This window comes from Oryx dammah, unplaced genomic scaffold, assembly GCF_014754425.2.
Source record: "Oryx dammah isolate SB20612 unplaced genomic scaffold, SCBI_Odam_1.1 HiC_scaffold_28, whole genome shotgun sequence".
NCBI lineage: Eukaryota > Metazoa > Chordata > Mammalia > Artiodactyla > Bovidae > Oryx > Oryx dammah.
The window spans coordinates 52,980,785-52,994,256 of NW_024070212.1; the positions used below are offsets into that span (position 1 = coordinate 52,980,785).

At 39.9% G+C, this 13,472-nt stretch overlaps 1 protein-coding gene across 4 annotated transcripts in view; it reads left to right on the forward strand.

Annotated features, from left to right (window-relative positions):
- KYAT3 (kynurenine aminotransferase 3) overlaps positions 1 to 13,472 on the forward strand; it is a 67,657-nt gene that overhangs the window by 19,717 nt on the left and 34,468 nt on the right. For all 4 annotated transcript variants that reach the window (XR_005719509.1, XM_040232382.1, XM_040232384.1 and 1 more), the window contains 3 exons: positions 9,890 to 9,948; positions 10,608 to 10,752; positions 12,725 to 12,874. Coding sequence is in view for 3 of the 4 variants with exons in the window: in XM_040232382.1 (XP_040088316.1) it covers positions 9,890 to 9,948; positions 10,608 to 10,752; positions 12,725 to 12,874 (354 nt within the window). In the remaining variant the exon portion in view is untranslated. The remainder of the gene's footprint in view (positions 1 to 9,889; positions 9,949 to 10,607; positions 10,753 to 12,724; positions 12,875 to 13,472) is intronic.

The window sequence follows — 13,472 nt, forward strand, 5'->3', positions numbered from 1 at the left end:
CTCCTGACTTCAGTCTTTCCCAGCATCAGGGTCTTTTCAGATGAGTCAGTTCTTTGCATCAGGTGGCCAAAGTATTGGAGTTTCAGCTTCAGCATCAGTCCTTCCAATGAATTTAGGATTGATTTCCTTTAGGATGGACTGGTTGCATCTCATTGCTGTCCCAGGGACTCTCAAGAGTCTTCTCCAACACCATAGTTCAACAGCATCAGTTCTCTGGCACTCAGCTTTCTTTATAGTCCAACTCACATCCATACATGACTACTGGAAAAACCATAGCCTTGATTAGATGGACCTTTGTTGGCGAAGTAATGTCTCTGCTTTTTAATATGCTGTCTAGATTGGTCATAACTTTTCTTCCAAGGAGCAAGCGTCTTTTAATTTCATGGCTTCAGTCACCATCTGCAGTGATTTTGGAGCCCCCAAAAATAAAGTCTGACACTGTTTCCACTTTTTTACCCATCTATTTCCCATGAAGTGATGGGACCAGATGCCATGACCTTACTTTTCTGAATGTTGAGCTTTAAGCCAACTTTTTCACTCTCCTCTTTCACTTTCATCAAGAGGCTCTTTAGTTCTTCTTCACTTTCTGCCATAAGGGTGGTGTCATCTGCATATATGAGGTTTATCTATCAGTGGACACTTATCTTGGCCATTGGTAAGTAATGATGCAGTAAACATTGGAGTACATATATCTTTTCAAATTAGTGCTTTTGTTTATTTCAGGTAAATACTCATAGGTGAAATTGCTTGACAGTAACAACTACTACTACTACTACCCACTACTTTGACTTGCAGCTTCATATTTGGGGCTTCCCAAGTGGCTCAGTGATAAGAGATGCAGGTTTGATCCCTCTGTTGGGAAAATCTCCTGGAGGAGGAAGTGGCAGCTCACTCCAGTATTCTTGCCTGGGAAATCCCATGGAGAGAGGAGCCTGGCAGGCTAGTCCATGGGGTCCCAAAGAGTCAGACACACTTTGGGGACTAACCATGCACACATATGTGAATATGGTATGGTAGTCCTATTTTTCATTTTTAAAAGAACCTCCTAAAGTTTTCCATGGTGACTGTGCTAATTTACAATCCCACCAGTAGTGCACCAGGGTTCCTGGTGAGAGCTGTTCTGACAGGTACAGTAAACATTTTACAGACGAACAGTGAGCTTTTTCTCATCTCTGCCAAGAGTGGCACCTAGTGGTGATTCTGTAGAACTGCAATTTTTCAGCTTTACATTGACAGCAAAAGATACTGCTTTTACCAGCAGTTTTGCATTTATTACATAACATTTCAGTATATGTATACCAGGCATTCATCTCCCTGGGAACAGAAGTCACTTCATGAAGTTAGCTGTCCAGAAATGATACAGGCCCTATAGATGTTCCATTGTACAACGGGGGATCCTGTTTAATCCCTGATAGTATTTCAGGTTTATATTATTTTCCTAATATTGGACCTAATCTGGACAATAACTCTCAGACAGTGAACATTGCCCCCACTGCTGAATCTTGACATCTCTGGGCATTGTTGGGTATCTTTTACATTTTCCCTACTATAATTGTTTCCTCAGGCTACCTTAACAAATTAGCACAAACTAAGTAGCTTAAACAACAAAAATGTATTACCAAATGGTTAAGGACACTAGAAGTCCAGGATAAAGGTGTTGGCAAGGTTGGTTTCTTCTGAGGGCTCTGAGGAAGAATCTGTCCCGTGCTTGTCTCCCAGCTTCTGGTGATTTGCTGACAGTCTTTGGTGTTTCTTGACTCACAGAAGCACCACCCTGACCTCTACCTTCACCTTCAGGTGCCATTCTTCCTGTGTGCTACTCTGTCTCCACGTTTACCCTTTTCATTTGGATGCCATTGGTGTTGGATTAGGGCCCACCCTAATACCCCCCAGAGATGCTCAGCAGGCTCAAATATACCTTGTGCACACCAGGACACAGAGACCCCACAGAGACTGAGACAGAATGGTATTTGAGTGTCTCCTGAGGAGGTTTGGGTCAGCAGTGGCCTGCTGCAGGGGCAGGGGCTCTTGGTGCAGTAGACCTGGGTTTGGCATAAACCCTCTTGGAGGAGGTGGCCATTAAACCCCACCATAGAGCTGCCAGAACTTACACAGGGCTGGGGCAACAGACTCTTGGAGGGAACAAACAGAAATTTGTGTGCACCAGGACCCAGGAGAAAGAAGCAGTGATCCCACAAGAAACTGACCCAGACTTGCCTGTGAGTGTCCAAGAATCTCGGCTGGAGGCGTGGGTCGGTGGTGGCCTGCTGCAGGGTTGGGGGCACTGAGTGTAGCAGTGCATGTATGGGACCTTTGGAAGGCCGCCATTATCTTCATTACCCCCACCGTAGTTTGGCCTCAGGTCAAATAACAGGGAGGGAACACAGCTCCACCCATCAACAGAAAACTGGATTAAAGATTTGCTGAGCATGGCCCAGCCCATCAAAAAAAGAGCCAGTTTCCCTCTCAGGCAGTCTCTCCCATCAGGAAGCTTCTGTAGGTCTCTTACCTTCTCCATCACAGGGCAGACAGAATGAAAACCACAATCCCAATCTAATCACATGGACCACAGCCACGGCTAACTCAGTGAAACTATGAGCCATGCCATGTAGGGCCCCCCAAGACAGATGGGTCATGGTGGACAGTTCTGACAAAATGTGGTCCACTAGAGAAAGGAATGGAAAACCACTTAAGTATTCTTGCCTTGAGAACCCCATGAACAGTATGAAAAGGCAAAAAGATAGGACACTGAAAGATAAACTCTCTAGCTTGGTAGGTGCCCAACATGCTACTGGCGATCAGTGGAGAAATAACTCGAGAAAGAATGAAGAGACGGAGTCAAAGCAAAAACAACACCCAGTTGTGGATGTGACTGTTGATGGCAGTAAAGTCCAATGCTATAAAGACCAATAATGCATAGGAACCTGGAATGTTAGGTCCATGAATCAAGGCAAATTGGAAGTGGTCAAACAGGAGATGGCAAGAGTGAACATCAACATTTTAGGAATCAGTGAACTAAAATGGGCTGGAATGGTGAATTAAACTCAGAGGACCATTATATCTACCACTGTGGGCAAGAATCCCTTAGAAGAAGTGAAATAGCCATCATTGTCAACAAGAGAGTCTGAAATGCAGTGCTTGGATGCAATCTCAAAAATGACGGAATGATCTCTGTTTGTTTTCAAGGCAAACCATTCAATATCACGGTAATCAAAGTCTATGCCCCAACCAGTAACGCTGAAGAAGCTGAAGTTGAATGGTTCTATGAAGACCTACAAGACCTTCTAGAACTAACACCCAAAAAAGATGTCCTTTTCATTATAGGGGACTGGAATGCAAAAGTAGGAAGTCAAGAGATACCTGGAGTAGCAGGCAAATTTGACCTTGCAGTACAGAATGAAGCAGGACAAAGGCTAATAGAGTTTTGCCAAGAGAACATACTGGTCACAGCAAACACTTTCTTCCAACAACACAAGAGCAGACTCTACACATGGACATCACCAGATGGTCAACACCGAAATCAAATCGATTATATTCTTTGCAGCCAAAGATGGAGAAGCTCTGTACAGTCAGCAAAAACAAGACTGGGAGCTGACTATGGTCAGATCATGAACTTCTTATTAACAAATTCAGACTTAAATTGAAGAAAGTAGGAGAATCCATTAGACCATTCAGGTATGACCTAAATCAAATCCCTTGCAATTATACAGTGGAAGTGAGAAGTAGATTCAAGGGATTAGATCTGATAGACAAAGTGCCTGAAGAACTATGGACGGAAGTTCATGACTTTGTACAGGTGCAGTGATCAAGACCATCCCCAAGAAAAGAAATGCAAAAAGGCAAAATGGTTGTCCGAGGAGATCTTAGAAATAGCTGTGAAAAGAAGAAAAGCAAAAAGAAAAGGAGAAAAGGAAAGATATACCTATTTGAATGCAGAGTTCCAAAGAATAGCAAGGAGAGATAAGAAAGCCTTCATCAGTGATCAATGCAAAGAAATAGAGGAAACAATAGAATGGGAAAGACTAGAAATCTCTTCAAGAAAATCAGAGAAACCAAGGGAACATATCATACAAAGATGGACACAATAAAGGACAGAAATGGTATGGAGCTAACAGAATCAGATGATATTAAGAAGAGGTGGCAAGAATAGACAGAAGAATTGTACAAAAAAGATCTTCACGACCCAGATAATCATGATGGTGTGATCACTCACCTAGAGCCAGACATCCTGGAATGTGGTCAGGTGGGCCTTAGGAAGCATCACTATGAACAAAGCTAGTGGAGGTGATAGAATTCCAGTTGAGCTATTTCAAATCCTGAAAGATGTTGCTGTGAAAGTGCTGCACTCAATATGTCAGCAAATTTGGAAAACTCATCAGTGGCAACAGGCCTGGAAAAGGTCAGTTTTCATTCCAATCCCAAAGAAAGACAATGCCAAAGAATGCTCAAACTACCTACCGCACAGTTGCACTCATCTTACGTGCTAAGAAAGTAATGCTCAAAATTCTCCAAACCAGGCTTTAACAGTACGTGAACCAAGAACTTCCAGGTGTTCAAGCTGGATTTAGAAAAGACAGAGGAACCACAGATCAAATTTCCAACATCCATTGGATCATAGAAAAAGCAAGAGAATTCCAGAAAAACATCTACTCTGCTTTATTGACTATGGCAAGGCCTTTGACTGTGTAGATCACAACAAACTGTGGAAAATTCTTCAAGAAATGGGAATACCAGACCACCTGACATGCCTCCTGAGAAATCTGTATGCAGGTCAGAAAGCAACAGTTAGAACTGGACATAGAACAACAGACTGGTTCCAAATCAGGAAAGGAGTACATCAAAGCTGCATATCGTCACCCTGCTTATTTAACTTATATGCAAAGTACATCATGAGAAATGCTGGGCTAGATGATGCACAAGCTGGAATCAAGATTGCCTGGAGAAATATCAGTAACCTTAGATATGCAGATGATACCATCCTTATGCCCGAAAGCAAAGAAGAACTAAAGAGCCTGTTGATGAAAGAGAAAGAGGAGAATGAAAAAGTTGGCTCAAAGCTCAGCCTTCTGAAAACTAAGATCATGACATCCAGTCCCATCACTTCATGGCAAATAGATGGGGAAACAGTGACAGACTTTATTTTTCTGGGCTCCAAAATCACTGCAGATGGCGTGCATCCATGAAATTAAAAGACACTTGCTTCTTGGAAGAAAAGCTATGACCAACCTAGACAGCATCTTAAAAAGCAGAGACATTACTTTTCCAACTAAGGTCCGTCTAGTCAAAGATATGGTTTTTCCAGTAGTCATGTATGGATGTGAGAGTTGGACTATAAAGAAAGCTGAGTGCCAAAGAACTGATGCTTTTGAACAGTAGTGTTGGAGAAGACTGTTGAGAGTCCTTGGACAGCAAGGAGATCCAACCAGTCCATCCTAAAGGAAATCAGTCCTGAATAATCATTGGAAGGACTGATGCTGAAGCTGGAACTCCAATACTTTAGCCACCTGATGCGAAGAACTGACTAACTCATTAGAAAAGACCCCGATGCTGGGAAAGATTGACAGCAGGAGGAGAAGGGGCCGACTGAGGATGAGATGGTTGGATGGCGTCACTGACCCAATGGACATGAGTTTGAGTAAACTTGAGTTGATGAGGGACATGGAGGCCTGGCGTACTGCAGTCAATGGGGTCGCAAAGAGTCGGACACGACTGAGCGACTGAACTGAACTCATTTAATTATAGCTGCAGTGAAAAAATGAAAGTGTTAGTTGCTCAGTCCTGTCCCTCTGTCACCCCATGGATCATAGCCCACCAGGCTGTTCTGTCCATGGAATTCTCTAGGCAAGGATACTGGAGTGGGTTGCCTTACCCTCCTCCGTGGGATCTTCCCAACCCAGGGATTGAACCTAGGTCTCCCACATTGCACGTGGATTCTTTTCTGTCTGAGCCACCAGGGAAGCCCACATCTGCAGTGAGCCTATTTCTAAATAAGATCAATTTCTGAGGTGTTCTCAACATAACAAGTAAGGGAGGGAGACAAGTGGCATAGTCGACCCATCATAACCTCCTGTTTCATTGTTTATCTGGATTTTTTTTTTTTTGGCCATATAGTCAGGCCTAGAATGAATCTGCCTGCAGTGCAGGAGACCTGGGTTTGATCATTAGGTCTGGAAGATCCCCTGGAGAAGGAAATGGCTACCCACCCAGTATTCTTGCCAGGAAAACTCCATGGACAGAGAAGCCTGGGGGGCTACAGTCCATGGACTCACAAATTGTTGGAGATCACTGAGTACCTAACACTTTCACTTTAAGCTATGAAATTGCTTTAGCCAATAAAATGTGAGAGAAGTGATGTGTGTACACTTAAGGAGAAAATTTTAAGATTTTTTTCTGTTTGCTGTGAATCTGACAGTACTGCAGAAAGAATCTGTTTTGTCTTACGTCTCAGAGTCACAGTGACATGGAACAGAGTAGCACATGACCTCCAGCGGATGTGTAGCAGGAAAAAGAAATAAACCTTTTATTATTTTAAGCAATGGAGACTTTGGGGTCTTGTGTTACTGAAGTGTTAACTTAAGGAAACTGATACCACTCACTCCTAATGTGTGGGGTTTTCTCATCTGTTCATGAGATATTTATAAAAGCTTGCTCTGGCTAGTCAAAGCTATGGTTTTTCCAGTAGCCATGTATGGATGTGAGAGTTGGACCATGAAGAAGGCTGAATGCTCAGAAATTGATGCTTTTAAATTGTGGTGCTGGAAAAGACTCTTGAGAGTCCCTTGGACAGCAAGGAGAACAAACCAGTCAATCCTAAAGGAAATCAACCCTGAATGTTCATTGGAAGGACTGATGCTGAAGCTGAAGCTCCAGTACTTTGGCCACCTGATATGAAGAGCTGACTCAGCAGAAGTGGGCTGCAGAGGATGAGATGGTTGGATGGCATCACCGACATCCAATAGACATGAATTTGAGCAAACTCTGGGAGATAATGAAGGACAGGGTAGCCTTGTGTGCTGCAGTCCATGGGGTCGCAAAGAGTCAGACACAGCTGAGCAACTGAATAACAAATGTGCTTGGCATAATACTATGTGTTGGATACTGTGATGATTAATTTTATCTGTTAACTTGACTAGGCCACACTACCCAGATATTTGGTCAAACACCAGGCTGGATGTCTCTATGAAAGTATTTTTCAGTTGAGAGTAACATTTCAATCACTACAGTTTAAGTAAAATGAATTATTAACACTGTCTGTGATGTGCATAGCCTTGATTCAATCAGTTAAAAGATGTAGAGAAAAAGACTGAGGATCCCCAAAGAAGGGAGAATTCTCTCTCTAGCTGTCTTTGGACTTCAGCTGCAACACCAGCTTTTCCTTGGCTGGAGCTCTACAGGGCTTGAACTTGCTGGCTCCCACAGTCTTGAGAGCCAGTTCTTTAAAATAAATTACTGTATATATGTACATCCTATTGGTTCTGTCTCTATAGAAAAATCCAATTAATACACACATCAGTGCAAACAAGCGATAAGTAGTCCTGATGAGGACTTAACAGTCTAAGGGAGCAAAAACAGAAATGAAAACAGATAAAAAAGACAATGTTTTGTAGTAAATGCTGGATACTCCATGTCATGGGAGCACAGAGGAGGAGCATCTGACCTTCACTTGGGGAATCAGAGAAGGTCTCTGGAGGAAATGGAGTCTAACTTGAGAACTGAAGGTGGCAGGTGGAGTAGGAATTAGTGGAGTGAAGGGACAAGATTGTGGAGACCAGGGATTAGATTAAATGTAGAGCATGCATTCTTAACAGGGGCATTATTGCCCCCAAGGGGGATAAACTGCTGCTTGGCAGGTGAAAGCAATCTTGGTTATTGCAATGTTTTCTGATCATCCAAAGCTCAACTCTGTCTGACAAAATCTTATTCCTTTACATTTAATGAGAGAAATGGGGAGGCATGTTTAGAAAAAATATCTAAAAAGTCTCCATGGTGGGAAAATGGTGACTAGAAGAAAAAAAAGGACGGAGAAACATTTGTATAGAAAGATCAGTTGTATGGAGGAAGGGTCACATATGAACCTTATGAGGGAAGACTATAGAATATTTGATAGATCAGAATGTTCTAGACACAAATTTTAAAGAAAATTAAATCTGAAATGCATTTTGACTTTAAATAATTTAGGTAAAATTGGACTTTTTAGTCTAAATTATCTACTATAGACTCACTTACTTTTATGTATGAATCTCTATTTTATAGGCACATGCTGAATAAATCATTAAGATTTAAAAATTTCTTGGAGGGATCTCCTTGGTGGTCCAGTGGCTAAGACACTTCCAATGCACCGGGCTTGGGTTTGATCCCTGGTTAGGGAACTAGACCCCATATACCACAACTAAGAGTTCATGTGCTGGAACTAAACATCCCCAGTATTGCAAAGAAGATGGAAGACCTGGCGCAGGCTAAATAAATAAATAAATACTAAAAAAAAATTTTTTTCTTAGAGATGGAAAAAGACAATTGTTGAGATATCTTTTTCTGGGACTTTCCTGGCAGTCCAGTGGTTAAGACTCTGCCTTCCCAATGCAGGGCACAGATTCAAACCCTGGCTGGGGAACTAAGATCCCACCTGCCACGCAGCACAGCAAAGTTAGTCTTTCTGTTTATCTTTCTGGGCGTTTTTAGTTTTATAATTGTAGTCTCTAAAATAGCATCCTCTTCAGGTGGGCACTTAATCATAATGCCATTCTGGAAGGCACATTAACCTCTGGAGAATCTGCATGTGATTTACTCCAGTGGAGTTTCAAAGATTAAAAAAAAAATATGAGAAAAACAAAAAGGTATATTTCTTGGTTCCATTATTGGAATAGAATGAGAACAATGGTCTATCTAATAACCGTTATCACTATCTTCCTTCTAGATTGAATTCAAATTACTTTACTATTCTATTAAGAAAATCTTTGCAAAAATGCTGCCAATCATTTTTTTTTCTATTTCAGCAGCTTATTAACAATGAAATCAAAGATGCTCCATGCTTCTGAGAGATAATGTAAACTTCCTTTTAGAATCTTAAAGAACTAAAAAATTGAATGCTTTGCTGTAATTTTAGCTTTTAATATGTCAAGCTTGCTTAATGTGAATAGACCTGACCTAAATGTCTGATATACTTTTTTTTTAAGGCAGCATTCTAGTAGTCTCTTTTAGAATGTCTTCTTCTTCAAAAGTCAGTGTGTGGAAACAGTGCTGAGTATGTGTTCTGAAGTCATACTATCTGGGTTCAGATCTTGAGTTGAATCTGTTTAGGTTTAAATGCTACTTGCTTTCGTGAACTTGGGCAGATGTAAAGTTACATGATCTTATCCTCTCTGTACCTCACTTTCCTCATGTGTAAATTATTGCTAGTGATAGAACCATAACGTGGGGTTGTTGTAAATATTAACGGAGTTAATTATTTAAGACCCTTAGAACAGTGCCTGGTACACACTCAATAATGTTACCTATTATTACTATTATTTAGAACCCCTTATTGAGTAGTCTTGAAACCATCTGTTTTGGTGCTTCCTGTATGCCATATAAAGAACTTACTTGGGAAAGTGTTGATCCCCCTACCTAAAATGATCTTCAGAGCATGACTCAAGATATTGTTTTAACTGACTTATTTTTAGTACCATCATTGTTCTCTTCAGTACATTCCAGGCCTTTAAATTGATTTTTTTAGAACAGTAGGTGGGAGATGAATTCCTCTTGGGGATTTTTTAATGGCATCTAACATTTTCTTTATGGTACTGCTTTTTCTATGGTGCTAGTAGGGAAAAGAAATAGTTGCCCATGATTTTCTGGCATTATTGTTTGATGAAAAAATATTTTAAAACCCCTTCAATTTTATATATTTCAGAAAATGTCTTTGAAATTCAAAAATGCAAAACGAATTGAAGGCCTTGATAGCAATGTGTGGTGAGTACCTTACAGTGAACAGTAATAATTGGGTAAAGTTTTTTTGTATCCATTCATTGGAAATGGAAGTAATGATTCATACACTTATTTATTCTTTTAGCCAATGTGCCAGTCCCTGTGCTAGGCACTGGAAATGGACAGAGAAAGGGACAAATTGGGTGATAACCTTGTGAAACTTACCTTCTTAATCCATGAACTTTTCTTGTTAGCTCTAGTCTCTAATGAGAGAACCTAGCAGCAGATGGTTGAGAAAAAAATTTTTTTTTGATTAAAATATGGGCATTATGGAACTGAGATTTGTAAGAAACATTAAGTTTATCAGTTCAACCATCATTTTTCTATCCAAAGTCATTTTGTAGATGGTAAAATTGTCTTACCGGCTTTCCTGGTGGCTTGGAAGTGTTAGTCACTCAGTCATGCCCAACTCTTTGCTACCCCATGGACTGCAGCCCACCAGGCTCCTCTGTCCATGAGATTTTCCAGGCAAGGATACTGGAGTGGGTTGCTACTTCCCTCTCCAGGGCAATTTTTTTGAACTCAATTTTATTTTGATCTGTAAGACTAAACTAACTCTATTTTTTAGTTTTATAAGACTATGAGGTATAAAAAGCTAACTTTGTACTCATAGTTCTTACTAATACTAGTCTTTTTTATCTTAGGATTGAATTTACCAAACTGGCTGCAGACCGTTCTGTTGTGAATCTTGGCCAAGGCCTTCCAGATATATCCCCTCCTGTATATGTAAAGGAAGAATTATCCAAGATTGCAGCAATTGATAATTTGAATCAGTACACACGGGGCTTTGTAAGTATATGAGCACGGTGTGTGGTGTGAGCATGTATTTTGTATCATATTGTGTGTGAATGTACTTCTGTCACTTCTCTGTAATTGGCTCTCTGGAACCAACTATCCGAACCTGATGGGCAAAGGAACCCCCCACCCTTGCCCTTATATCCGAGGATTTGCTGTCCCCTAATTCCAGCTTCTCCACAGTCCTGTCTTGGCCCCTCCTTTACTACTATTCCAGGATGGGGTTCCCATGGCAACAAAGGAAGGAGACTATTCACTTGAGACATGTTTTCTCTCCTTTCATACTTATGCAGCCTCATCCCTGGTCTCTTCATTAATATCATCTATTTCCAACTAGTTACTTTCTCTCTGCCTCAGCCCAACTTCATCCTTCTTGCTACAATGCCTGCTATAGCCAGAGAGTTCCCAGGTTCTACCAAAATGAAAGTACCACAACTTAACTAAGTGAATTGAGCAAAGCTTCGGGACACAAGGCCAATGTACAAAAATCAGTTGTATTTCTGTTGTACTAAAAGTGAAGTTAAAAAGTAAAATTATTTAAAATGCCATTTACAATAGTATCCAAACACACTGAAATTTAGAACTGATTTTTTAAAAGTTGTATATACAACGTTTGTTCACTGAAAACTATGTCACTTTGCTGAGAGATATTAAATGATATCTAAATAAATGGAATGATATATGATGTTCATAGATTGGAAGACTAAGTATGTTAAGGTGTCAGTTCTCCCTAAATTGATCCATGCCAAAGAGTGGCAAGCTATGGTCCATGGGCCAAGTCCAACCAATCCCTGACTTTGTAAGTAAGGTTTTATTGGAACATACCTATACCCATTATTCATATATTTTCCAGCTTTTGTGAATATATATGAGTGTATATACATGTGTGTGTGTTTATATTGGTGTAGCAGTGGGGATGGGGTTGCAGTGTCAGCAGGCTGTGGACGTTGGTCACCTCAAGGGATAGGAAGTAAGAGATTTTGAAGATAATTTTTCTGTATGTATCTTTGTCTAGTTTTACTTATTATATGAATCATGAGTCACTTTGTAATTAAAAAATTTAAACACAAATCCTTATTACTGTAAGGACAGATGTATAGTGTTTATAATTGCTTTCATATCACCCTTTGCTAGAGTTTGTTAAACCTGATATTAAAATGAATTCAAAGCGAATTTTAGATTTCTGGGAGGGGTGACAGCTGTCTCTTGCTGCTCTTTCAACAATTTGGGTATATTTTTTGACCTTCTATTACTAATTACAACCAGCTTCTCATACTATAATACTTCCTAATTTCAAAATATGAAAAATGTGCTCTGGTTTCACTTTTATTGATTTTAACCAGGTGAGGCTCTGGGACATACATGCCACTGTTCCAAAAGAAATAAAAAGATGACAAGTAAATACATCCTTAACAAAAAATTCCTCCTTCTCTTCATATGAACTGGGATGGACAACTTAGAGGGAGCCATACTCTTTTACCTCACCAACCTAGGATATATCTAAGCAATCTCCCTCTTCTCCTGTATCCTGACCCAGTTTATTACTCCAGAGCCGGGTACTTTCCTGACAAACTCACAAGACCTGCACTTGGACACTTACTAATATTTTCTGCAAATGACTGAAAATCAAGGTGGTTACTGAAAGCAAAAAGAGAATGCAGATGCTGGACAGAAAAAAACAGATATCAATATATCAGATAACAAAGCTGATACCTTGAAATTTTGCATTCAAAAATCAATCATTTAATAGGGAAGTTTTTAATCATTAGCAAATCATCATGACTATTCATTCAGGAACCCTCTGAAAATAAGGGGAACAATTTTTTTTAATTTGTTGCCATAAAAATAATTAGAGAATTGTAAAACCTAAATGTTAAAAATTTTTAACATTTCAGAGCCAAACTACCCCAAAGAAGTAGGTCTCATAATTAAATTCAAGGTTTTGTTCTTCCTTTTCACTCAACAGGGTCATCCATCACTTGTGAAAGCTCTGTCCTGCCTATATGAAAAGTTTTATCAAAATCAAATCAATCCAAATGAAGAAATCCTCGTGACAGTAGGAGCATATGGATCTCTTTTTAATGCCATTCAAGGACTGATTGATGAGGGGGATGAAGTAAGTATATTAACATTATCGTGCTGCCTTTATTAATCACTATCATTTGTCTTGCTTTTATTTTCACTTTTTTTATGCTCTTTTAAGTATTTTACAAATATAGTACATATTCAGTCAAATTCACAAAAAACTGTTAAGTACAACTTAGTAAATGTTTACATGTGTGTGTGTATGTTTGTCTCCCTGTAACCACAAACCAGAGAAAGATACAGTACATTTCCAGCAACCTGGAAGGCTCTCTTTTGCCCCTTCCTAGTCTATATTCTTCCAGAGGTAACAGTCTTCTGTGTTCTGTCACCAGAGATTCATTTTACTAGCTCTCTAACCTGATGTAATAGAATCATACAGTATATACTCTTGAGTCTGACTTCTTTCATTTATCATTTTGTCTGTGAAATTCATTCACTTCTGTTGCATGTTGTTTGTTCTTCTGTTTACAACCTATTTACATAAGGGCAGGTAAAAGAAGCTAGCAGTAGTATGGGAAGATGAATCTTAGTTTTCGCTGCTAAAATAACTTTTAAAACTCAGTCAACAAGTATTTGGTCACTGTCTTTTTGTGCCCTGTATTGTTAGCAGCACCATGTGAGGGATATAT